A 27,447-nucleotide genomic window follows, 5' to 3' on the forward strand; every position below is an offset into this window, starting at 1 on the left:
TAAGTTACATGAATCATGAGGGTACAAAGCAAAAATGTTGGGTCCTAGAACAAAAGTCAGCAGCTTGAAGCATTTAAGTGAGAGGGTGAATGGGGACCTCTCCCAAGAGGGCAGAAGGAATGGCAGCTGCTCCCTGGTTTTTACCAGTATGTGTAAAAAGCTAGTTCTGGTATGTGTGCACTCTGGGAGGACAGAAGCTTTGGGGTTGCTTCCTATGAAGTGGCCTCTGCCAGTTCACTGATCTTTGCCAAGATAGCATCCTTGTTGTTTCTGACATTTGCCTTTGAGTCTTCCAGGAGCTGACACACCTCAGCATCAGAATAGTCTTTGAGGCGGAATGTTGCGTATGTTGTACGTCTCTTCTCAATGACCGCTAAGACAGAGACAAAGAAAGCAGCATGTTACCCAGCAGCCCTTTCTGGACTGTGTCCTCCTCAGTAGAAGACAGCTCTGGGCCCCAGCTATCAAAAGGACTCTAAGAACAGGCTGCCACAGAATCTCAGAGTAGGAAAGGACGTCAGGGGAACTCTCACATACTTGTATAGAATTCTGTCCTCTGACATCTGTAACAAGTGATCATCCAACCAAAGGCCTCCAGTGACACAAGAAAAAGAGTATCTTAATACCTCCTCCCCTTCACATATTGATGACAGTGATGATGCTTCTCAAGGTCTTCTTACTTACAAATACTTAGCACCTTCAACCACCCCTCATAGGACCTGATGTCCATGCACCTCCCCATTCTGCTTGCCTTCTGAAATGGAGACAGTGGGGCAGTCCACAGACTGTAAGCCACTATATTAATACTAAAATTCATGGGGCATTTGCTAATATTGACATTAGTTGCCAACTTTAGAATATTTATACAGACAGTCTATGAAATGTCTTACAAAGATTATAAGCAATAGAACTCCCTGTGGAAGGAATAGCCCATTAGAATTAGGGTGATTCCAACCTTGAGCTGGGGACACTGTTGGATACTGGATTAGGAACTGAAACTTTATGGTGTTCACTAAATTAGGAAATAGAAGTGGTGCTGGAAGTTATTTCTGACAAATCAACAAGCCACCAAGCAGTGGGAGAAGGCTTGCAGGCTACTGATGAGGGCACTGAGGGGCATATCAGAATATGAACTCCAACCTGCATAGCTAAATGGGATCCATGGGCAAGCCTGGGAAACTAGTGTGAAGAAGGTAATGATAGGGCCCTCCTAACAAACAGAATTTTCTTCCCTCCCCTGAAATGAAGTCCCCATCTACTTGACCACAGACCTCACTATTGTACCCTTTTAATAAATTCTAGTTGACTTGATATGACTGATATTCCTTGGATAGTGTGGAATTCTAGCATATAATCCAGTTCTTCTCAACCTCACCCGGGATAAAATTGCTGGTGGTTTTGTTGTTGTTGTTGTTGTTGTTTCGTTGGTTGGTTATCAGTTTTTTGTTGGTTGATTGCCCCCCCCAAAAAAAAAAACCACCAATGAGGATTAAGTGACTTGCCCAGGGTCACACAGCTAGTAAGTGTCAAGTGTCTGAGGCCAGATTTGAACTCAGGTCCTCCTGAATCCAGGGTTGGTGCTTTATCCACTGTGCCACCTAGCTGCCCTGCTGTTGTTTTGTCCTTCATTCTCAAAGGGGACTATGAGATCAGGAGGCAATGTCATGACTTGCAGTGAATTGGATTTAAGTGAGGGAGGGCTGTGCAAGGGCACAAGCCTCACTCTCTCCTTGAAAGTCATCTGTATCCAGTGGCAAGATAAACATCAGTATGACTAGAGATGCACCAGATGTTTGAAGTAATTGGTGCTAACTGACTTGCTCAGGGTCACACAGTTGGTAAATATCCGAGATTAGACTTGAATTCAGGTCCTCCTGACTCCAGGGTCAGTGCATCACCTAGCTGCCCATATGCATGATCAAAGAAACTAGGTCCAGCACTGCTGAGCTGCTTCTTAGATATGGACATAATGGGACACAATCAATATCACCCTAAGATTGTCCCTTACCCTATCTCACACTAAATTCTCCTGGTCCTTAAAAAGAATGGCCAATGGCTCTAAGATGAGAATTGGTGCACATCTAGATGGCAATGGCAGAAAGGTTTGGAGAACTGGATAGATCAGGAGAGAGATGGAAGAGTCATGAATGCTTCTAAGACATACGTGCCCCTGAAAATTCAAAGGGTGGGGAGGAGGCCACAACACAACTCTGTGCTCTGCTCAAGCTTGGGTTGACAATATCCTGTTGCCATCCTATGGCTTGATTCTCTTGTCCTGTGACCTCTGCCTCCATTTTCCTAAGCACAAGGAAGACTTCTCCTCATCCCCCAAGATCTGCCAGGTTAGGAGCACCCAGGCCCAGGATTGACAAGATTCCAAGCACTAGCGATGCCTTGCCAGGCTACAGGGTTGTCATGGCTGATAATGGCTTTTGAGAGGTCTCAGAAATCCAAACTGCATGTGCAATTCTAGAGATTCCAGTGTCCTGTCCAGCAACTGGGCCTATGCTGCTAGGAGATCAGGTACAGTCCAAGAGTCAAAGCCAATTTCTCCATACTAACTCTGGGAACATGCCTGGTACTTGCCATATTGTGGAAGAGGATGAATACCCCTGGGCCTGACTAAGCCCAACCCAAGTGCCTTCATGCAAGCTAGTTTGCTTAGAGAATCTATATGTCTGAAATCCCTCTACCACCACCATCCAGATGCCAGCTACTTAAGCCCTCACAACACTGGCTGCTGCATTGTCCCATTTCAGGCAGGACTGGAGTAGAGGGGAGTATAAAGAAGGACAGATGACAACTCAGAGCTACCTGGAGGGTGGTAACATTGCTCTCTTGTTTGTCAAGTGGTCTTCACCAAAGCTCATGTTTGCAACCTCACAGTGAGCATTCCAGGTGTCAGCAAACCCTTCAAACCCATGATGCTCTTCAGCCCCACCTCCACCAACCCAGTACAAGGCACCTCAGTGGCTGTGCGTCCCAAACCCATACCTGTGCTGCCACAATTCACTTTATTGAAGAGTGGGAAGTGCATGACCACAGGTGTGTTCTCCCCTTCAAAGATGTAGAAGTCAGATGGAGTCTTGGCTTCTTGGTTGAGCTTAGCTTCATCCACTGGAGGGAAGGGGATATTGCAGGCTTTGCAATACTTTGCTGTGGCCTTGATGGTCTGAGGAGAGAAGACACAAGCCCATTCTAGCTACTGACTGAGGGGCCTCCAGAGCCTTAAAGGTCTCTAGAGACTTTCGAGCCCCTTCCCAAAGTTACATTTCCTAGAGAGGGAAACTGATGCTAATCAGAGAGAGGTAAGGACTGGATGAAGGTCATACCATGAGTTCAGGATAAGGACTCAGGTCTCATATCCCAAGCCAGGGCTTTTTCTTGCTTGATTAGGGTCTCTGGGAGGGTCAAATGCCCTTCCCATTACCTCAAATGGATCCCCTTCACTAAAATCAAAGGAGAGGATGATCTCTGTGTTCCGCACTGGGGGCAGGACCAGAGGATAGGCAGAGTTGATAGCCAAGCCAGCATCCATCAAATACATATTTTTCTGGCCTGCAAGAAACTTGTCCTTAATGTCTCCTGTGGGGAAAAAGACCAGAGAATCTCACAAAATCACAGAATCTCAGCGTTGAAGCTGGCCCAACCCATTTCTGAATCATGATCCCATGAGCCTAGAAAGAAACAAAACCTCAAAGATGCAAGTTTGCTCATTCTTAAAGCCAGCTATGGCCTCATCCACTATCAACCAGAGACACAATCTCTTTCATTCATTAATAAGAAATCATTCTATGGATGCCCTCTCAAAATCCCCTGCACACTTCTCACTCCTGCTTTGTTTCTCTACTCTCTTCCTTCTTTTCTGGTCCCCCATGCCAAGAGGTTTCTAAGGGTGACCTTTGGTGGGGTGAAAAAAGGGGAGGGTGAGGAGTAGAGGGTATTCTGTCTTCAAATATTTGATGTTTAGTTTGTTATGGGGTTTGATTCTTTTGCCTGGTTCCAGAAATCATTTCTAGGAGGAATGGAAAGGGGGAAATAGTATGACAGCAAATTTCACCCAGATATGATGCAAAACCATCTAATATGTCACACTTTCTCTTGACTCTGGGCATCTTTATTGGTTGTCTCTGATGCCGGCAACATTCCTCCTCATCTCCACCTCCTAGATTCTCTGGTTTCCTTCAAGTCTCAGGTAAAGACTCACCTTCTGGAAGAAGCCTTTGCTGGCTCCCCCTTAATATTAGTGAGTGCGCTCTTTGGGTTTTCCCCAATTTATCCTGTCTCTATCTTGTTTAGACATAGATGTTTACATGTCACCACCATTAGACTGCAAACTCCTAGAAGACAAGGACTGGGGCTTTTCTTTATCTTTCCTTGTTTCTCCACTGATTACCACAGTGCCTGGCATACAGCAAGTGCTTAATAAACGCATGTTGATGTGACACAGTATAACAAAGATAGTGATCCCAACATAAAATGGGCTGTCTTAGGATGTTGTCCCCCATCACTGAAGGTCTTCAAGCAAAAAGTGGACAACCACTTGCTAGGGATGATCTACAGCTACCGAGATCTAGATTGGATAAGGGTGACCACTCCCATCCTGTCCACCTCAAATAGTGTGATCCTAAAAAGCCCTTACCACACTTATACACAAAGTTATTGGTTGTTCCCCATGTCCATGATAAGAGACAGCTGAAGGTCTTCCATAGAAATTTGAGGAAAGATGAGACATTGCCTAGAGGAAGAGAAATTAGAATCAGAATTGAAGATGTCTATGAAAGAAGCCCAGAGTTGGGAGAAGCAAGGATCAAAAAGCCAGATCAGTGCTGGAGAGAGAGTAGAGCCATAAGACCTGAGTTTGAGACCTGGCTCTGATGCTTACCAACCATGTGACTTTGCCCAAGCTATTTCAACTTGAGTCTCCGTCTCCATAAAATGAGGGGGTTGGACCAGATCAACTCTGAGATCCCTTATAGCTCTAAGTTCTATAATCCTAGGATATTCTAGTCTAAAAATCAAACCTTGGGCCAAACTTTACCTCTCTCTGATCCTGTTCCACCACCATGAAGGAAAAAAGGTTTGGAAGAGACATTCTCAGATTGTCCTTAAACTTTGATATCCTGTAGAATTTTGGGTGAGTGCATCCCATTCCAAACTATCTTCACCTGCTTCTAGGGAACACATCAGCCATCTAACATTGGATAGAGGACATGTATGGCCCCAGATGGTACCTCTGCAGCTGTAGTTAAATTGTCAAATCTCACTCACTCTTTTCCACCAAATCTCGACTGAAGATCTTTTCCAGTAATTCCTGAATGAGCTGTCTCTGTTCATCTCTCGAGGTCCGCAATGAGTGCTTAATCATCTGGTCAGTCAACGTTGCAGCCTCAGAAAAATCTTTGTTCCCTGTGGCCAGAAAGAGTATACATCAGTCTCTACCCAGTCTGAGAGCTCCATATCTCCTGACTGAGTGGCTGTGTCATAGCCCTTTGCCCAGGAATTCACCTAGTCTAGAGGAGGGTAGGACAAGAAGTGTGGAAAACAATGCACACACCCTTCTGGACTTCAGATGCATCCTGATGTACCCTGACTGGCTATGTCAGCACCTTAGCTAGCTCACTCTAGGTCTCACAGAGGATCTTCATCCAGGAAAATTTATCAGCTGTTTTTGGAAGACACAGCACCTGAGGCTGAGTAGTCCTCAAGAGTTTTAAGAACAAAACTGAAAAATTATTCCCTAGCTCTGCATCTGTGCCCATACCATCAGCCTCCCTTATCTATCCTCAGCCCTGCTGTAGTCCTTTCTCCCATCCTCCATGCTCCCTTCTTACTTTCTCCCCTTACTACATCTCACTAGTGTAAGACTAGGTATCACTACAGACCATTACACTGGGATACAGTCAGAAGTGAGTTTTCTATCTCAGCCAGGTCTCAAATCTCTTCTCTCAGACTGGGGGCTGTCTGAAGGTCTATACTGTCAGGCCAGAACTCTCTCTAAGGTACAACTGTGCCTCCTCCCTCAAGCTAAAGGATCCCCCAAGGCCAGGACTATATCTAAACCTCACACCAGAGACTCTTAGAGGTGAAAAATGGCTTCTCTTTTAAAACTAGGAGCTGTCCAAAAGTTGATATCTTCTCTTATTCATCAGATCAAGAGCTTCCCGAGGGAAGAGGTAATAAAAGATAAGAAACCTAAGTAAAGGCCACACACACACTTCAGACTTCATTGTGTAGTGTCAAGAAGCCTGAATTTGGAGTCAGAAGTTCTGGGCTTACCTCCCAGCTCCACCCCTTACTCCTTGTTGGATCTAAAATAAATCCCTTGTGCCTTTTTCTGAAAAATCGGTCTAAGAGTCATTCTAGTTTTGACATCCTATGAGATTCTGCTCACGGGAGGGGCTCTCTCCGTGGTACTGAACACCTTATAGGAACTGCCAGCATCCCTTCCTACCTGTCATTTTACTCTGTAGATTTTTCAGGATGGGCAGACAGTCTCCATCTGTTAAGAAGGTGTAAACCAAGTCGAACACATCTCCTGTGATGGCTTTCAAAGTAATGCCTGATAAGAAAAGTCACAATATAAACAATATCCCTTCTTTATAACTCCCCCAGTCCTCAGGGGCCAAGCTGAGGGGGCTGAGAGGCCTAGGAATATGAGAAAGTTATCCGTTCACAAGTAGATGCCTACTGGTCTAAGCTGGAAGGTCCTGAAAGGATTCAATAATTCTAGCTCTTAAGGCATCCTCAGAAGCTGTACCAACACCAAGATCCTTAGAGAAGAGGAATCCATGACCTCCTTTGGTCACTTAAATTGATCATCCTAGAAGCAAATTCTTCTTTAGAGCCGCCCTAAATCTCCCTGGCTGGAGAGCAGCAAACTTAGTGGAAAGAGCACCATGAGCTGGATTTGAATCCTAGTTCTGACATTTCCTGCTGGTGTGAAATTAGTCAAGTCACTTCTCTGAACTGTTTCAGTTTCTTCATCCCTAAAATGAGGGTGATGACATTTGCATGATCTATTTCCCCAAGTTGTATTGGAGAAAGTGATTTGTAAGCCTTAAAGCACTCTGAATATGGGAGTGATGATTATGGCTGTTGTTAATATTTTTCAAACATGAAGATGGTCGAGTGAAATGCTATACCACTGCCCAATTCTCTTTCATTTCCTCAAATACTAAGAAATACATCAGAAGAGAATGATGGTTATGATGGCTGTATACAGGTATTTGAGATCAACCACTTGAGTGAGCAAGTATTAACATCCTGCTGTATACTAGGTACTGGGATTATAAATACAAAGAATGAAGGAACCCTTACTGCCAAGGAGTTTACATTCTACCAGAGAAGACCACCAGTGTGTGTCTGTGTCTGTGTATATATATGCGTCTCTCTGTGTGTCTGTCCATCTGTCTGTGTCCATCCATCCCCATCCGTCTCTCCCTGTGTGTCTGGGTCTTTGTGTCTCTGTCAGTGTCTCTGTCTCTGTGTCTGCCTGTCTCTGTCTGCATGTGTGGATGTCTCTGTGTGTGCATGTCTATGGATATCTCTCTGTGTCTGTCTTCTCTGTGTTTCTGTGTCTGTGTGTGTCTGTCTGTGTGTCTGTCTCTGTATATGTATATGTACACATGTATGTGTATGTATATATACATAAATATGTATGTATATATATATAAAGATATACAGAATAAATATAAGGCAAGGACTAGACTTGTAATTTTATGGCTATGGGTAATTCCCAGAAGAGGAAAATTCCCTCTACCAATGCAGGATGTCACTTTCTCAGTAATTTAAAGTCCTAGAGAGTTTCCTAGAATACCATGCTCAGGGGCATGGTCAGGATGTTCAGACAGTGCAGATCAAAAGGGAAGAAGGTTGGCCTGTCTAGTAACACCAAAGTGTATTTGCCATGGCATTTTCTCTCTTTAGCCAAGGGTTTCCTAAGACCATTTCATAAATTGATGTGGTAAATCTCGAAGGGATGAAATGAGGAACAGAGTTGGCAATGATTCCCACTGAGCACAAGGTATCATGCTGTCAGGAATAATTCAAAAACCACTAAACCCTGTGCATATAATCCAACTCATGAAGATTTCAGGCAAGATGGGCATCTAAACGGCAGGGTCACTAGGAGTCTGGAGACAGATGTGTAAGACTCATATATTCCAGTCAATCATAAGCTCTCCAAAAGATATAGGGCAGTGCCCCAACAGGAACCCGAGGTCAATGCCTTCATGGGAACTACTCTAAGTGTTGTACCTGTAAAGTACTCTACATTTGTTATATGACCCTTCTGGTTACTTACAGGAACAGAAAGAATATTCATGTGAAAGATGGTGATAAAGTTAACTTGAAAAGAAATTTAACCCTCAAACCAAAATACTTGAGGAGAGATGCAGATGTACCATGGACTTGAGAGAAAACTTCCTCTCACATAATGTATCGACAGGACCTGACGGGAAGACAGATCAACTGAAGTAGGGGAGGATGAAGGGCATTGTGGTCTATCCATTAATTTGCACATGACTTATTTAAATAATTTGAAAATTTAAACAGAAATTATCAATCAAATGCCTGTTTGGAATGCATGAATAACTACATAAGGATTATTGGGTTTATTCTTGCCAGAAAGGTGAAAATGTTTAGTTTCATATCATAAGATAAAAATGTGTCACCTTTTTTAAGGAGGAGGCCTTGATTTGAAGCGTTATAAATTATGTAGAGAAAACAAAAAGATATAAAAAGTGGGATATAAGAAGCTGAACATAGGAGGAACCAGAAGCTGAGAAGAGAAGGCAGAGAAAAGCAATGGACAAAACACAGAATATAGAAGTTGAGAGGGGCTGAGCAAGGCTGACAGGTAGGCTTTGCAGTGGAATTTAATAGCTGTTTTATTGGAGAAGAGCTCTGTAGGTATTTGAAGGCGGCTGAAGAACATCAAAATCCTCCTTCTATCAGAAGAGTTGCTTGGCTCATTGTCATCAAGTGCCACTTGGAAGGCCGGATACATTTTGGGGATGCCTTGTTACTCTTTACTGGCCTTTCTAGTTTAAGAAGGAAGAACTCATAACACATAGAGTACAGATTTGATTAGCTCAGCTGATTACAGACTTAATGGAACTATTTTTCACCAAAAAAGCATATCATACTTTGCTAAAAGAAGCCAACACTCTATCAATGGCTTGCCACTGACAGCTATGAGCTAAAAGACCTTGACTGCTTCAGTAGCCCAAGAGTAGTAGTGAAGTGGCTTTGCTCAACATGACAGCAACTAGCTGAAAAATGGCTTTGCCAACCAAGTGATGTATGATGCATAATAAAGAGAGCAAAAATTCTGAAGACTATTCCAGAGGCATTTATTACCCCAGGCACATGGTTTTTCTAACCATTTGACTTACTGCTTGACTTCAGTAACTGTGTCCACTCCACTATACCTTTCACCTCCCTTGGAGACACTATGTACATCAATGGGATTATGACCCAGGCTCATGAGTAACTTTTCCATTATTCCTGGGTTTGGCTACTACTGAGTAGAAGCTATGGTTACTTTTGTGTTTGCCTTATTATTTTGCAAATGTTTCATGTGTAAAAGTCAATGGTTGGGGCAGCTAGGTGGCTCAGTGGATAAAGCACTGGCCCTAGATTCAGAAGGACCTGAGTTCAAATCTGGACCCAGACATTTGACACTTACTAGCTGTGTGACCCTCATTGGCCCATGCAAAAAAATAAAAATAAAAAAGAGTCAATGGGGGCAGCTAGGTGGTACAGTGGATAGAGCACCAGCCCTGGATTCAGGAGGACCTGAGTTCAAATCCAGCCTTGGACACTTGATACTTACTAGCTGTGTGACCCTGGGAAAGTCACTTAACCCTCAGTGCCCCACCAAAAAAAAAAGTCAATGGTCACTTTTTTGAGCTGGTCCCCTATAAACCTAGGGGAGTTGACTCAGTTTCCCTAAGATGATTTCACAAGTTCACATGCTAAATCTCAAAGGGATGAAACAATGAACATAGTTAAGGAGCATAGCTCTCACTGTGTACAAGGGTAGAGCTGTCAAGTACAATTCAAGAACCACTGGTTTCATAATCTAGCTCATGAAAGTTTTGAACAAGATGAGTGGATTTTTGTGCCCATGATTACCCAATATGGCCAGCTATATGACACAGTGGATAGAGCACTGACCCAGGAGTCAGGAGGGCACAAGTTCAAATATGGCCTCAGACACTTACTAGCTGTGGGACCCAGGGCAAGTCATTTAGCCTTTATTGCCTCAAAAAAACCAAAACTAATCCTCAGTACCTAGGGCCAAGCCCATCCCAATGCATGAAAGGATCCAAGTTCAGAGTCTTACCTTCAGGGTGAACAATGAGCATTTTTTCCTGAGTGCTTGAACCATGAATCAATTTCCAGAAGAAATCTATAGGGAGGATAGAAATTCTTTTGATAGAAATTAAGACAAAGGTACATCTTGGCCCCAAACTCCACCTTGTTCCCCTTCCCTCCTTCCCTGAACCTTGATGAAAACTTCTGTCTCATACCTACCCTTGATGGTTTTGAGAATAGTGTTTTTGTCAGCCAGAGCACTACCACATACTGCTGCAGAGAAGAAGAGGAGAAAAATATCACAAAAAGGAATTAAAGGCTGGGTTCTTATTTGGTACTTTGTATCTCAAAGTATCAAAGAACATTGCTGTGTCCATTTGCCCTGCCTCTACCCATTCAGATTGTTAGAGAGAATGAGATACCCAAGTCACCAGTAGAGACATGGAAGTAAAAGTATTTCACATCTGGGTACCAAATTACATGAAGAGTTAACAAGGTTTCATACTAGGGGTACACATCAAGAAGTAATCTCACTCAGTTCAGCAGAGGCTTTTCAAACTGCTCCCATTCTCTCATCCAGCCCCATAGTTGAGGAATCCCTGGGAACCAGTATTTTACTTGAATGCCAAAGGGTGTGAGAGTAACATGTGAAAGAGGGATAACCCCATTGCCCCTGTTGCCCTGCCTCTTGTTGGAGAATAGATTCAGTCCTTACCTCGAAGGTAGGAGAAATCCCTTTCAGCTTTTTGTTGGATGAGCTTCCCTCCCTCAAACCTGCTCCCACAATGAGTGGTAGAGACATAAGCACCAGGTGTTGAGGAGCCAAGTGTTGGGTAGCCAGCCCAATCAGGAGTGAATTCAAACCAGGCATCTGGAAAGATAACAAAACTGTGGTGAGCAGATTTTACACCAGTGTAGGAGTCGCAACAGAATGAGATTCACACCATGGTCTGGGGTTTCTACAAGGATAGACTCACACCAACGTGGGGCTTTATATCCAGCTCCTTTCACACTAAAACATGTTCCTACTTTATGTTCCCTATCACCTACTTTTCCCCTAGAGATCTGTTCACTATACAAGTCTCTTCCTAATGACTCCCTGGCTCCAACTAGTTGGACCTAATCAAGAAAGGAGATGGGACCAAGCTCAGTGGGAGAAAAACAGATTGGTTAGTCATTGTTCACATATTAAGGTACTTAGGAAACAAATTGTAAACTCCAAAAAGGAGTGTTTTAATAAGAGACTGAGGATCTCAATGACCATGGAGAACAGGAAAGTTTTTATAATGACCTGCAAGGAGTATGTGATGGTTATATTTTGGGCACAGTCAAATAACTTTTCTATGTTCAAAATATATACTGTTCTCCTTCCCAGAAAAGAAGAATGACAATATGACAAACTGAGAGTTAGAAGGGACCTCAGTAGCCACATACTCTAATACCTAATCACCCTAAGCCTAATTCCCTCACATTCCTAGGAAGTGACTATCTAGTGTCTCCTGGAATCATTCTAAGGGGAAGGAAAGTAGCACCTCAGCAAAGAGGTCACAAAGGAAGGTACCATGGCAGGAGGGAGGACACTGTACTTTTTTTTATAAGGCAACCACACATCTAATTTTATTAATTTATGGTTTTGGGGGGGTTAAGTGACTTGTTCAGGGTCACACAGCCAGTAAGTGTCAAGTGTCTGAGGCTGGCTTTGAACTCAGGTCCTTCTGAATCCAGGGCCAGCACTTTATCCACTGCACCACCTAGCTGCCCCAACACTGTACTTTTAAAAAGTTCAAATGATTGGGCAGTTTTCCTGTCTCCAAGGCTAAATCTGCCTCTTTGTAACCTCCCCGCCATTGCCATCTGAGATGAAGCTGAACAGATCTAACCCCTTCTCCACAGAACAGCCATCCATAGATCTGAAGACAGCCATCATGTGCCTCCAGGCCTTCTCTTCTTCACGTTGAGCATTCCCAGTTCCTTCAACTAATCCTCATATGTCATGAATTTGAGATTCTTCACCAGCCTGGTTGTCCTCCTCCAGGTACTCTCCCTCTTAAAGCATGGTACCCAGAACTAAACATGACGCGGTGATAAAGAACTTCAAATAATCCATCCCCATGCTCCACATTAAAAGGGGGGAAAGTATTCTTTTCAAAAAATGTTTAGGGGCAGCCAGGTGGCACAGTGGGTAGAGAACCGGCCCCAGAGTCAGGAGGACCCGAGTTCAAATCCGATTCAGACACTTGACACTTACTAGCTGTGTGACCCTGGGCAAGTCACTTAACCCCATTTGCCTCACCAAAAAAAAAATGTTTAAAGGTGGAAGTGGGGCTTCAATATGAAAATAAAAAGTTTAAAAAGGGTGTGAAGAAGCAAAGAGGAAATCTCACCTGTGTAAGGAAGTTGGAGAACAGAAGAATGTCACAAAAATGAGGAAGGGGAAGGCATATCATTATAGATTTGAAACCTAAAAAGCAAAGTTGAGAAGAGAAGGGAACTAACTGTACATTGGGTGAGGAAGCAGCTGCAGATTGTGAGAAATGTTAAGGTAGATCCACAATATCTATCAGGTGAGACCACTCAGTAATGGTCAGGGGAAATACCAAAGAGCAGAGGCATTCAATTCCTCCCCTCTGACACACACTCAATTAGATGTTTGTTCAATTCATGAAAATCAAGGTCAGTTGTCTTCTTCCAACATGTATCTGCTGCATAACAGAGAACCTAATAAGATTTGTTTAAAATGTATAACCACTATCAACTTCCAGCAACCCAAGCACAAATACTATTGCAAGATGAAATCTAAAAATGTACAACCAAAGATTACAAAGTCTTGGGGGAGGGGAGAGGACTGAAGAACACAGAGACACATGTAGTCTCTTTCTCCCTCCTGTCTATTGACAAGTGTAACTATTGGAATGACTCCACCTGCTGGAGACTTACTGTAGAAGAGTTCCGCCCATGAAGCCAAGGTCTTTGAGGGCAAGACCAGGAGTCTTTTCTTTGGCGTCAGGAAGTGATGCGGGCTAGTGGGAGGAGGAAGGAAGAGACTGGCGCTCGCTCTCGCTCTCGCTCTCTTCCCTTTGGACTCTGGTGGAGAACAGAGCTAGAAACGTGCTCTCCCTTTAATAGATAGATGAATGTAGGCCTTTCTCTCTCTTTACCAAATTCTTCTTCTCCTTCATAAATGCTTAAAAGCCTAACTCTTGCTAAAGCTTGTAATTGATTGGCGACCACTCATTAGATTTAGACAGACTAGCTAGAATTTTAGCCTTAACACAAGGGCACCAAATAGAAAAACTGATCTGAGAAATGAATGACCAACAAAGAAGCTGATATCAGAGAGTGAAATGTGGAGTTCTAGACATGACTTAATATAGGAATGACTGGCTACTGGCTGGGGATAAAAATATACCTAATAAAATCTAAAAAGAATGTATACTCCAGTGTCTTGCAAATATTATCAAAAAGGCTCTCAACAGAAAAGTGTGTGGGTGTTTGAGATGGCAGCAAGTTCAACATGAATCAGCCATGTAATACAGTATCTCCCCAAACTGATGCTACCTTGAGGAGTGTTGAAGAGTATATCTTTCAGGAATAAAGGGGGGCAGCTAGGTGGCGCAGTGGATAGAGCACCAGCCCTGGAGTCAGGAGGACCTGAGTTCAAATCCGACCTCAGACACTTAACACTTACTAGCTGTGTGACCCTGGGCAAGTCACTTAACCCCAATTGCCTCACTAAAAAAAAAAAAAAGAATAAAGGGATAGTCCCATTGTATTGTGGCTCAGTTCATACTTCATCTAAAGATGTTCAGTTCTAAGGTCTGTGGTATGGGAATTAGAGTTATAATCATAAGAAACTACAGAGAAGTGCAACAAAGATGGTGAAAAGACAAGTCCATGCCACATGAGGATTGGGTAAAAAAGTTGGGGATGCTTAGTCATGAGAAAGAGGACTCAATGGGGACCTTTGACACTGTTGATGATCATCACCTCTTAGATAATCTCTCTTCTGCAGGATTTTGTGATACTGATTTTTCCTAGTTGTCATCTTACCCATCTAGCCACTCCTCCCCAGTCCTTGTGAGATCATCAAGAGGATGAGCATTTCCAGCATGGATGTTTCCCAAGAGTCTGTCCTAATCCCTCTTCTCTTTTACCTCTATACCATCTTGCTTTTAATTGTGAGAAATAATTATTAATAATCAATATCTTTAGCCTCAGACACTTGACACTATCTGTGTGATCCTGGACAAGTCACTTAACCCTCATTGCCCTGCAAAAAAAAAAAAATCAATATCTTAGGAGACCCAAAAATCTCCCCTCCTTTCTGGAGGCAACCTCTCCTTCAGAGGTTCCATCAAATCTCATCTGGGTCAAACCCAACCCCAAATTTACAAAGAAATGTGGGTGGAGACAGATCCTTTTGTCTAGATAGCCCAAGGACATTTACTGACGAGATTAAAGCACACCCACGTGGAAAAGTATTTTGGATGGGGGTCTTACAATCTTTCTCTGATGACGTCCATGGACTTCATTTTAATATAAACCCACCTCAAATCATGTCAACCAATTAGATTTGATTGTTGTGTGGTGGACCTCCTACAATAGGAACCTAGACCTTACCATGAGGAAGGGGTCTTTGGTCTGAGAGATGCCATTCTTTTATTAATACCTTGTTGGCCATATTAATAAACTTATTCAATTAAACAGAAACCATGTCTCTCATATTTTTAATTGTCACATAATTTTATCATTTCCCATGGGTCCAATAATTACCTCTAGACTGGCTGACTCCCAGATCTTTATATCCAGCTTTGATCTCTCTCCAGAGCTTGGGTTCTGCATTACTAACTGGCTAATAGAAATATCAAACTGGACTTTACTATAAGCATCTCAAACTCAAAAAGTCTAAAACAGAACCCATTAACATCTTCCTCCCATCATCCATACATACTGTTACTGTCAAATCAATCATCAAACCTTCCAGTCATTCAGCCTTAATTGCAATCCTCATTTCCTCATTCCCATTCACCCCACATATCCAATATCTTACGAATCCTTTTCATTTCTACTTCCACAACATCATTAATATAGGTCCCCTTCTCTCCATTCACACAGTCACCACCCTGGTTCAGGTTCTTATCACCTCTCACACACACTATTGCAACGTCTTGCTAATGGTTTCCCCAAAGGTGGAAACAATAGGAGAATAACTAGATATGTACAGAATACATGGAAGATGATCTCAGGAGGAAAGGTACTATCTTTCTTAGGGCAAGGGGCACTGAGAAAGGTCTCCTTTAAAATATGGGACTTGAACTAAATGAAGGAAATTGGAGAAGCTAGGATATGGAGATGAAGAGGGAGAGTGTTCCAAAAACAAAGGACAGCTAGCATCAAGGAGTGAAGAAATAGAACATTAATCTCAAGGAACAAAAAATAGGCTAGTATTGCTGGATTGTAGGATATGTGGAAATGAACTGTGTGAAAAAAATGGCAAACCAGGAAGGGGGCAAAGTGGTGAAGAGCTTTACATGTCAATCAGAGAATGTAGCCACTGGTTAAGGACAGTGAAGTGAAGGTTCTTGTTCTCATCTGGGTTGGACACAATGGTCACTGAGATCCCCTCCATCTCTGAAATTCTGTGAGGATTCTGCAATTTCCTCAAAAAGAGCTCAGCTCCATAAGCCGTATAGACCTTCCTAGGGCTAGGAGCCTGGCCACACACTGCCTGGCATCACTGTCTAAAATAGGCCTTCTGGACAGATATCTTGCCACCCCACCCAAAGTCTCCTCCAGGGGAGATACCAGGGCCCATGCTCACTCTGAGTCTTCTCATTTGCACCAGACTTGAGGTCTTGATCGATGGTAGCGAATATGGGATAGGGCACAGTCCCCTTCTCAGACTGATCTCTCACACAGGACAGACGGGCATCTAGAAGCTGATGGGGTCAAGAGGAAGAGATTACAATACAGAGAAACAGAAAAGGATTAAGGGAGTTGTATCCCCCATGGAAGTAGAAGGTGCCAAGAGTCACTAATTCACAGAGTTTACAGCTGTAAAGGAACTTAGACCTTTATTGTTACTCCAACCTTGTCATTTTTCAAGTGAAGAAACTGAGATCCTGGGAGGGCAAGGTATTTTCTGAAGGTCACACAGAGAATCAGCAGGAGAGGCAGGATTTGAACCCAGGTCTCCTGACTCTAAACCTAGGGTTCTTTTGACTAAGGTCAGTCTGGAAGGGACCCTCCCTGCCACACCACCAATAAGGTAACATGATCTCATCCAATAGTGCCACAGTATCTGGCACATAGTACGTGCTTAATAAATGCTAATTGATTGAGCAGCAAGAAGGAGGCCTGGGATCAGGGAGCCACCCAAACAGAGGGATAGAATAGGAAGACCTTCACCTGAGATGAACCCTCTCCCTGCTCCCAGCTGCCCTGGGTCCTAATGGAGAGCTTACTTCCTTTGTAAAACTGTAAACAATAGAATAGGACCAGAAGTCAGTGAGGGAATAGTCATCCCTCTCTGCAGCCACACAGAGCCCATCCAGGGCAACAGAGAACGTCCAGGAGTCCTCCCGCAACCGCCTCCGGAGCTCATTTTCTGCCTTCACCAGGTCCTGAAACCCATCCCTCTGGCTGTACAGGGAGGACATGCACCTAAGAATGAGAGAAACATGTCTACCTCTCTGGTGAAAGGTCTGAACAGTTACAAAGCCACTAGGGGGCACCATAGTGCACAGAGTGCCAGCCCTGGAGTCAAGAAGACCTGAGTTGAGATATAACCTCAGATACTTACTGGCCATGGGACCCTGGACAAGTGACCTCACCTCTGCCTGCCCCAGCTTCCTCAACCATAAAATGGGAATAATAATAGTCCCCACCTCTCAGGGTTGTTATAAGGATACGACAAGATGGCATTGGTAAAACTGCTCAGCACAGTGCCTGGCACGCAATACATGCTCAAGTATGCTTGCTTCCTTCCTCCCTTCTCTGGTGGTTTCCAAGTGCTTAGTAGTTACAAAGGCCTGGATGGCCCTTCCTTCTCAAAACCCATTGACTATTAGCCAAATGCATTATTTACACAGCTGGTTAGTTTCCAAAGTGCTTTAAAGTCTAGTTCTGCTTTGTCATCTACGAAGACCACTGCTCCCCCCAAACTTCATAGTTTCACCAAGTTCTTTCTCATTCATTGTGTCCTCACAGAAACCCCTCCACTATCAGCCAAGTGCTAGGCTCAACATTATGCATGAAGCAAATTTGGGCAGGAGACAGCAGGGCATTTGTGGAATGGGATTTTGTGGATTAGAGAGCCTGGGTGTGAACTCAGGTCCCCTTCCTCTCAATGGAGCTGCAGATCCCCTCCCCAGAGACAGCACCCACACTGAGAGGTTCTTACCAGGTGGAGCCAGAGACTCCTGCAAGGGAGGTGACCATATCCAGGAGCCCCACATGACTCAGCTCACTAAGTACACCTTGGCAGGCTATGTCAGCCCTCAGGCCCCCACCAGACACCAGGACAGAAAGCACAGGGCCCTAGGCACAATGGAGAGAGAGCTGAAAGTAGCTTCCCAGGGTTTCTACCTGGGAAGGGAGGTGAGAGAAGGAAATGTGACATCAGGGGAAAGGAATGACAGGTAGGCTTCACATTTGGGTAAGGTATAGAGGAAGTTACACTGCAGGAGATAGGAAAAGGGTGAGGATTCACACCCTGGAAAAAGAGGAGAAAGGAAGGAATTCCCATTGAAAAAAGGAGGGTAAAAGGTTAATTAATGATTTACTCCTGGGAAAGAGGAGGACCCCTAAAGGTACCAGGAGGGAAGATACCAGGATCCACACCCAGAAAAGACAATGGGTCAGAGATCAATAAAGGCTGGGAGGAAAAGGCTTGAAATGGGTCCAATAGTCAGGCAAATCCAGAGTATATACTTCAGGGAAACTTCTGCAGAGCCTCCAGATGCCTGGGTTCTGCCTAGATCATGGCTTCCATGGCCTCATACCTTTTTAACATTGAGGCCCAATTTCCTCAGGGCTGTCAAGACCTTCTCCCCCCGATTTTTCACTGCTGCCTTCTCTTCATCTGAGATTCCAAAATGGACGCTGATGTCAGAACTGCCCGGAATAGTAAGAGACTTGTTATAGACAGCCGCTTAGGCTCAACCTTGACCTTGAGTTGACTGGTCAGTGTTGAGCTCTGCTCTGGAAGTTCTTCCCACCATTGAGCTACAACCCCTCAGGTTCTCAGTTTCTAGCACTGGTTCCCAGTCTGCCATCCATGGACCCACCTACCCCTAAACCTTCTCTGCTTTTCACCAAACCACCCTCACATCTAGTTGGGTAGCATATCTGCCTCTCACCTTCCATCATGCCTCCTAGGGTGACTCTTGGCACCATAGGCAACTTCCTGCAAAAGACAGAGGCTAGTAGGGGACTTTTATACAGACCCATTAGTAGGAACACCTCCCCCCCCAGGCCCCACACTCCCACCAATGTCCATAAGGATAGAGCCCTGAACCCCTCCTTCTTACAGGCCCCACCCCTGACAGCTCTTCCTAGCATTTAAGGCTCTACTTCACATCTCCAGTCACTTCATTTCCATCCCCACACCTCTGCCCCAAGGTGACCATTCCAATCTCACATATGAAGTTACCTGGAAGGTACCAAGCAGAACAGAGACTCAGACAGTACCTGTGGTTCAGTCATGCTTGCTGTCTTCACAACCTCCTCTGATCACAGAAAGATCTGGGCCAGAAGAGAAAAAGGGAGAGTGGGGAGAGGAAAACAGAAGCTTCCTACAAGGGTCAATCTCTGCCTTTTTCTGGGTGTGTGTTTGTGCATTTCTCTCTGTCTCTGCTTCTCTCTTCCCACCCCCTCCTATTATAATTCCTTAGATGACCATACCAGGTAAGTGTGAATTCAGAGGGCTCATTCAACCTTATAATGACCTGATTTCTAGGGACTGAAAAACATAGAACTACACTTGGCACCTACCTCCCTCAGGTTCTATACTGGGTACCTTAACCTCCTTTTCCATTGCCCTTGGGAGAAAGGCTGATGATCCTTCCTTTGGCCTGTTGCTCATCATTTCTTAGACAATCTCTCCCTGCATCATCCCATCATCCCTTCCAATTCTATCTTTTATGTCTACCCAACTCTTAACCACAAGATAACTACATAATCCCAGTGCTTGTCTCTGTTCTTTTCTGAATCCCTTTGCCCAGATGAACCCTGGGCCAGGTGGAGTTTTCCAAAGTTACCTGAGCAGTCCTGTAACATGCCTCTTCTTAAAGGATACCTGTCCCTCCTAATCACTTGAGGAAAGGTATCTCATTGTCTGACTCCCTTTTCTTCTTTTGACCTTAGCTCCCTACTCTAAAAAGTTAAGATAACTGAACTTGACAGTTCCTAAACCCAGACAGCCTGATATCATAGAAAGAATCCTAGATTGAAGGGTTACCATGAGACAGAAAGTCCTTCTGCAAGAACCCCCTAGAACTCCAGGGTCTCACCCTACTCTCAGATCCTGACATAATCCCTTTGCTCAGGAATTCTGTTTGGGGATAGAGCCAGACAGGGACTGGGTCAATATGCTGGCAGGAGAAGATTAAAGAAAGTCAGGCTTCTTACATATTCCACCAAAAAAGAAACCAACAAATCATACACTCAAAAATAAAAAAGACAAAACTAGAAATTATTATACTGGAGGAGGATGGGAGGAGAGGAGGATAAGGAGGAGGAGGAGGAGGAAAAGGAGGAGGAGGAAAAGGAGGAGGAGGAAAAGGAGGAGGAGGAGAAGGAGGAGGAGGAAAAGGAGGAGGAGGAAAAGGAGGAGGAGGAGAAGGAGGAGGAGGAAAAGGAGGAGGAGGAGGAGGAAAAGGAGGAGGAGGAGGAGGAGGAAAAGGAGGAGGAGGAGAAGGAGGAGGAAAAGGGGGAGGAGGAGGAGGGAAAGGAGGAGGAGGAGGAGGAGGAGGAAAAGGAGGAGGAGGAGGAGGAGGAGGAAAAGGAGGAGGAGGAGAAGGAGGAGGAGGAGGAAAAGGAGGAGGAGGAGAAGGAGGAGGAAAAGGAGGAGGAGGAGAAGGAGGAGGAAAAGGAGGAGGAGGAGAAGGAGGAGGAGGAGGAAAAGGAGGAGGAGGAGGAGGAGGAGGAGGAGGAGGAGGAGGAGGAAAAGGAGGAGGAGGAGGAGGAGGAGGAGGAAGAAAAGGAGGAGGAGGAGAAGGAGGAGGAAAAGGAGGAGGAGGAGGAGGGAAAGGAGGAGGAGGAGGAAAAGGAGGAGGAGGAAAAGGAGGAGGAGGAGAAGGAGGAGGAGGAGAAGGAGGAGGAGGAGGAAAAGGAGGAGGAGGAGAAGGAGGAGGAAAAGGAGGAGGAGGAGAAGGAGGAGGAAAAGGAGGAGGAGGAGAAGGAGGAGGAGGAGGAGAAGGAGGAGGAGAAGGAGGAGGAGGAGGAAAAGGAGGAGGAGGAGAAGGAGGAGGAAAAGGAGGAGGAGGAGAAGGAGGAGGAAAAGGAGGAGGAGGAGAAGGAGGAGGAAAAGGAGGAGGAGGAGAAGGAGGAGGAAAAGGAGGAGGAGGAGGAGGGAAAGGAGGAGGAGGAGGAGGAGGAGGAGGAGGAGGAGGAGAGTCACCAAGGTAGATCCACAACCAAAAGGTCAGCCTGAACTCCCCTCCTCTCACCCTCCATATCCAGTCACTGTAAAGTCCTGTCATAATTATCTTTGTAGCATCTCTTGAATACACTCCCGTCTCTCCTCTGACTCTGCCCCTACTCTGGTTCAGGCCCTCATCACCTCATCCTAGATCACTTCCATAGCCTGCTGGAGGGTCTTGAGGGTCTCTCCCTATTCCTCCATTCAGTCACCAAAGTGATTTTCCTAAAGTGTATATCTGGCCATGTCGCTCCTCTACACAATATATTTCAGTGGTTCCCTATGGCCTTTTGGACCTATGTATAAATTCCTCTGTTTGGCATTTAAATACTTTCACAACTGGGGTAGCTAGGTGGAACACCGGCCCTGGAGTCAGGAGGACCTGAGTTCAAATCCAGCCTCAGACACTTAACACTTACTAGCTATGTGACCCTGGGCAAGTCACTTAACCCCAATTGCCTCACAAAAAAATAAAAAATAAATATTTTCACAACTAAGGAATGGGATGGGTGACCTTCCAGGTCACACAAGCAACAAGATGATGTACTAGACATTTTCTCTGGCTTCCTCTCAAACTTTTAAAAGGAGGGTTTGTGTCAAAGATAAGGCAACTTCAGCTGTTTCCATGGTATAAGACACCCAGAATCCAAAAGAAGACTTTTTTTTATTTCTAAATTGTTTTAAAAACCCAAAACCTAGAAAGTAAAAGTAACACCCACTGACCATGAACTCACTCACCACCCTTTCCCCACCTCATACACTTCCAGCAGCAAGAGGGCCCTAGCAAACCCAAGAACACAACACAAGGTTACATCAAAACTCACCCCGAAACCCCAGTCTCCCCTCCCTCTTTCTAGTGCTATGGAGACCCCTGCTTGAGGCTGTGGAAGTTTCCTCAGGGCTCAGAGGCACCAACTCCAGTGCAAGAGAAAGTAGCTTCTGCTGATGCCAGGAAAAGCAGACTCTGAATTGCTGGAATTGGGCCAGAGGACTAAGGAACAGAGGGAATGAGACAAGTCAGCAGGAAAGGATACCCTGCATGTAAAGAGCTGTGCAGCATTCCACTAAGCCTGAGGGAAAGAGCACAGCATTCAGCTGGGACAAATTCTGACCACCCAAAAGTCAGAAAGGGCTGGTGAACCATAAATTGGCCAGTGTGGGAGACTGAAACGTTTTGAGATCCAACATCCAAGGAAAACACAATTTAGAGGGGAGAGAGTCAGAAGTGAGCAATAAGGAAAATAAAGGGAGAGGGAGGAAAGACCAGAAGTACCAATGATTCCAAGGACAAAAAATCTCTGTTTTCACTCTTCCTGGTTTAGGTATCAACACCATATTTGTGTCATAAAAGGAATTTGGAAGGACTCCTTATTTGCCTATTTTTCCAAATAGTTTATGTACTATTGGAATTAATTGTTCTTTAAATGTTCAGTACAATTCACTTGTGAATCCATCTGGCCCTGGAGATTTTTTTTCATAGGGAATTCATTGATGGCTCATTCAATTTCTTTTTTTAAGATTGGATTATTTTAAGTATTCTATTTCCTCTTCTGTTAATATGGGCAATTTATATTTTTGTAAATATACATGCATTTCACTTAGATTGTCAGATTTATTGGCATATAATTGGGCAAAATACTTCCTAATAATTTCTTTAGTTTCCTCTTCATTTCTGGTAATTTTACCCCTTTCATCTGTTATACTGGTAATTTCCTTTTCTTTTTCCTTTTTAAATTAAATTAACCAATGATTTGTCTACTTTATTGGTTTTTTTCATATTACCAGCTCCTAGTTTGTATATCTGTCTGTCTGTATTGTGTGTGTGTGTGTGTGTGTGTATATATCTATATATATATATACACACACATATATATATACATATATACACATATATATTAAAATGGTTTTCTTTCAATTTTATATCTCTCCTTTAACTTTCAGGATTTCTAATTTGATGTTTAATTGGGGGTTTTTAATCTGTTCTTTTTCTAGGTTTTTTTTTTTTAGTTGCATGCCCAATTTGTTAATCTGCTCTTTTTCTATTATGTTTATGTAAGCATTAAAAGATATAAAATTTCCAGTAAGTTTTGGCTGCATCCTATGAATTCTGGTATATTGTCTCATTATTATTATTCTCTTTAATAAAATTATCATTACTATGATTTGTTCTGTAACGATTGGAATGACGCTACCTGCTGGAGACTTACTGTAGAAGAGTTCTGCCCATGAAGCAAAGGTCTTTGAGGGCAAGACCAGGCTTCAGGAAGTGACGCGGACTAGTGGGAGGAGGAAGGAAGAGACTGGCGCTCGGTCTCACTCTCTTTCCTCTGGACTCTGGCGGAGAAGGGAGCTAGAAATGTGCTCTCCCTTTAATAGATAGGAATCTAGGCCTTTTTCTCTCTCTTTACCAAATTCTTATTCTCCTTAATAAATGCTTAAAAGTCTAACTCTTGCTAAAGCTTATAATTTATTGGCGACCACTCATTAGATATTTTAGACAGTTTAGCTAGAATTTTAGCCTTAACAGTTCTTTGACCCACTCAATCTTTAAAATTAGATTATTTAGTTCCTAGTTCATTTTTAATTTTTAATCTATCTTACCATGCCCCTTTATTGAAAGCAGTTTTATAGCATGATGATCTGAAAAGGATGCATTAATGTTTTTGCTTTGCAGCATTGTTTGTGAGGTTTTCATTCCCAAATACATGGTCAATTTTTGTGGAGATGCCATGTCCTGCTGAGAAAAGGCCATATTCCTTTCTACTCCTTCTCAATTTTCTCCAGAGGTCTATAATATCTAACTTTTTAAAAATCCTGTTCTCCTTCTTAACTTCTTTTCTGCTTATTTTTAGGTTAGATTTATCTAATTCTGAGACAGGAAAGTTCAAATCCCCCAGTAGGATAGTTTTACCATCTATTTCCTCCTGTAACTCATTTAACAAGATGAAACCTCAACAACCTTGAACATAAACAGACAAATCAAGAGACAAAACATTAACAAATCCTCCAGAATTGGTCAATGAGTTCATGTATCTATGAATAAATACTGCAAAACAAAGGAAGATACAACACTTGATAAGACAAAGGACTCTGTGGAATTTGCGGAAAACAGAACTACAGCACACTGTTCCTGAGTGGTTTAAAAGAGAAATGAGAATTATGAAAGCAGAATTTCTGTCCTGCCCAGCAAAATTAATGAGCAGTATAGGAAAACCTGAAACTGCAATGGCAAGCCTCACCAAAGAAACAACAAAAGAACAATAGATTGGGATGCAAATGCTCAGAAATGAAAGACAATCTAGAACAAGAGAAGCAAAAAACCAAGACCATTAAAACAAAATATACAGATTTCAATGACAGGATCAAAGGTCTCCTAGAACAGGACAAAAACCTTAACACAATAATGAAGGAAATAATAGAAGAAAACTTTCCAAAACTTCTGAACATCAAAAATGAAATCTTGATTGAAAGAATTCACAGATTGTCTCCAGGGGGAAAAAAAACAAGGCTAAAAACTCCAAAGACATAGTGGTTAAATTTAACAATTCAATTCATAAACACCAAGTTCTGCAATCCATCAGGAGAAAGACCTTCATATACAAAGGAAAGGATATTCAAGTAATGTAAGACTATTCTGCACTCACTAGGAAAAGGAGGAAGGAATGGAATAATGTGTTCTGAAGAGAACAGAAAGCTCAGGATGAAGCCCAGGGTGAACTATTCTGTAAATCTGAGTTTAACCATACAGGACAAAAGATGGATCTTCAATAATTTTTTAAAGGAGTATGAGAAAAAATTTAAAGAAAGACAAAACTGAAGAGATTATTTGCTTCTCAAATACCCCAAGCAACAGAAATACAGAAGGAATTAATAAATGCAGACAGCAACAGTAAGAGAATGACAACAAAATGACCAGTAAGAGATTTCTTTCTAAAAGGACCCAAGGAAACAGGAGTGAATACAGATATCTGTTAGAAGTAATAATGAAGGGGGCAGCTAGGTGGCGCAGTGGATAAAGCACTGGCCTTAGATTCAGGAGTACCTGATTTCAAATCCAGCCTCAGACATTGACACTTAACTAGCTGTGTGACCCTGGGCAAGTCACTTAACCCTCATTGCCCTGCAAAAATTAAAAAAAAAAAAAAGAAGAAGAAGAAGAAGAAGTAATAGTGAAGAGGCAGACAGGAGGCATTGTGGACAGAACCTGGTAAAATTCTGACTTACAAGTCAATGCTTCTTTTGTGGGACTACATGAAAGGAGGAGAGCAGGATAATGAAGAGAGTAAAAGGAATCTTTTTTTGCAAAGGGGAATCAAAAGAATGAAATTTTTTAAATCTAATTAACAGGTGAGGGAGATAAAAGGAAGGGAGGATCTAAATGAGTGAAAAAAAAGATGGGGAAGAAATTTATAAGCAGGTAAAATAAAAAGAGAAGAACTAAGAAACAAAACCCTAAATGGAAAGGGATAACATATGAGAAGAGAGGATCAGAGGTTAGGGAGAAAAGATCCAGTTGGGGCAGGTTCATCTTTAAAAAGCTTAAAGTTGGGGCAGCTAGGTGGCACAGTGGATAAAGCACCAGCCCTGGATTCAGGAGTACCTGAGTTCAAATCCAGCCTCAGACACTTGACACTTACTAGCTGTGTGACCCTGGGCAAGTCACTTAACCCCTACTGCCCTGCAAAAAAAAAAAAAGTAAAGTAACTGAAGGAACATAATACTGTGTTTATAGCAGAAGAGAGAGAAAAAAACGTCATAACTTGGGAAAGAAAATTTTAGAAACAGATGGATAATGAGAAGACACTCCTAACTTTCCCCTTTGTGGAAGTGGGAAATCCACAACTGTCACACATTGCATATGTTTTTGGATTTTCTCAATATAGTCAGTTGTGCTGACTTTTTTTTTCTTCTCAAAAAAAACCCTATTTGTCATATGGGATGGCCCTCAGGAAAAGAAAGAAACTTGGGATGTGGTGGTGATTTAAGAAACAGAAAACATCAATAGATTTTCTACTAATTCTGTCACAACCTGGATCCAAGATACCTTTACATTCTTATTATATATTACTCCCCTTTGTGTGCTCTACAATCCAATCAAAATGCCTCCTCACAAGCCCCCACACATGTTTTTATCTTTAACAGTCTTTAATAAAAGGAGACTATTAGCTCAAAGAAAAGACAATTGAATGAAATGGCATAGTAAGAAGACATCTCCCCCTGAGTGCCTGGGGCACTCTGCCTTAAAGGGTTAGCAGAGAGATTGGGCACACATAGTCAGACATCTAGTATTTATTAAGTACCTTCTATGTGCCATGCACTGGAAATACAAAGAAGGGCAAAAGACAGTCCCTGCCCTCAAAGAGTTCATAGACTAATGGGGGAGACAACATGCAAACAACTATGTACAAATAAGATAGAGACAGGATAAATTGGAGATAATCAACAGAAAGAAGGCACAAGCATTGAGGACACAGAGAGGCATGTAAGGAACATATATGATCATAGCAACTCACTCTCTGAAGCAAGGAGTAGCAACTCACCCTTCTGAGAATGCGGGCCTATTGATATCCTTATGCTGCAGTATTCCAGGTCAGTTTGGTCTCGATGTGGCCTTCCCCTCTGCCTTCAGCTCAAGACTTTAAAAACAAAAAAGAAAGAAAGAAAGCAATCGCACCTTAGGAAGCCAGCTATGCTTTGCTCCCTCAGAGTCCTCCCAATAGGAGATGCGGAGCCTTAGACCCTGAGTTCTTTGGAATGATGGGGAATCATTCCATAAGGCCTTTCCTTTTCAAGACTTTTCCTGATTTAGTGCCAGATCTTCTCTCCCTTCAATAAGAAACTTTTACCTAGCTTATGGCGTCTGTCTAATGTATTTCCTAAATTTTTATCTCCAAAGAGATGACAATAAACCAGGTAGTTCTTATGGGCATAATAATTACCAAAAAGCTCTGAGGTTTAGAATATTCCAGTTTTTAAGCTCCAACTCTCTCTTGCCCAGCATATATAAATTGGTGGGTGGAGACAAACCTAAATAACCCCAAGGCACAAAGTAATTGTCTCTATTAACCTGGCTTTCAAAGTTCCAAAGCATTTACTTCCCCCACATATTATGTAAATGCAGACACTCAAAATCTGAAAGACACAAACACATCTCAAGTGTCTGCTTCCTGGTCAGCCACATTCTAGGGGCTGATTTTTTCACATGAAAACTTGACCCTCAAAGACTGAACCTGGCAATGTACGAAAGGAACTTTGTTCTATATTCTTAAAAATGTAGAAAAGAAAAAAGTCTTTGGTTCGCCAAATTTGTAGTCTAGCAGAGGTGGGTGCAAATACTGCCCCAGATATTCATTATATAATTCTGGTCAAGTCACATCATTTCCTTCATTCTATATCATTTCCTTCATCCATCAAATGAGGGGGCTGGACTCAGTGGCCTCTAAATTTCCTTCTATTTCCATGTCTATGATCCTAGCATCCTA

The 27,447-nt window shown here is 43.1% G+C and overlaps 1 protein-coding gene across 1 annotated transcript; it reads right to left on the bottom strand.

Annotated features, from left to right (window-relative positions):
• Positions 1-212: 212 nt before the first annotated feature.
• Positions 213-26,604, bottom strand: LOC122751257 (cytosolic phospholipase A2 gamma-like). Its single transcript, XM_043998242.1, has 16 exons — positions 26,506-26,604; positions 19,015-19,068; positions 18,684-18,730; positions 18,327-18,438; positions 17,726-17,862; positions 16,788-16,986; positions 16,145-16,262; positions 11,039-11,194; positions 10,543-10,596; positions 10,352-10,417; positions 6,455-6,562; positions 5,272-5,409; positions 4,643-4,738; positions 3,431-3,585; positions 2,995-3,172; positions 213-373 (listed from the first exon to the last, which is right to left on the bottom strand). The coding sequence occupies exons 2-16, from the start codon at positions 19,027-19,029 to the stop codon at positions 213-215; spliced, it is 1,740 nt and encodes a 579-aa protein (XP_043854177.1). The 5' UTR covers positions 19,030-19,068; positions 26,506-26,604.
• Between the last annotated feature and the right edge of the window lie 843 nt (positions 26,605-27,447).

The sequence above is a fragment of the Dromiciops gliroides genome, chromosome 3 (genome assembly GCF_019393635.1).
Source record: "Dromiciops gliroides isolate mDroGli1 chromosome 3, mDroGli1.pri, whole genome shotgun sequence".
Taxonomy (NCBI): domain Eukaryota; kingdom Metazoa; phylum Chordata; class Mammalia; order Microbiotheria; family Microbiotheriidae; genus Dromiciops; species Dromiciops gliroides.

Excerpts from the sequence above, each read along its gene's own strand:
- LOC122751257 (XM_043998242.1), bottom strand. Across the intron at positions 17,863-18,326 it reads TGGGCCTCAATGTTAAAAAG|GGCCCTGTGCTTTCTGTCCT; the intron begins GTATGAGGCCAT and ends CATTGTGCCTAG. Across the intron at positions 11,195-16,144 it reads TGCAAATGAGAAGACTCAGA|ATGCCTGGTTTGAATTCACT; the intron begins GTGAGCATGGGC and ends TTATCTTTCCAG.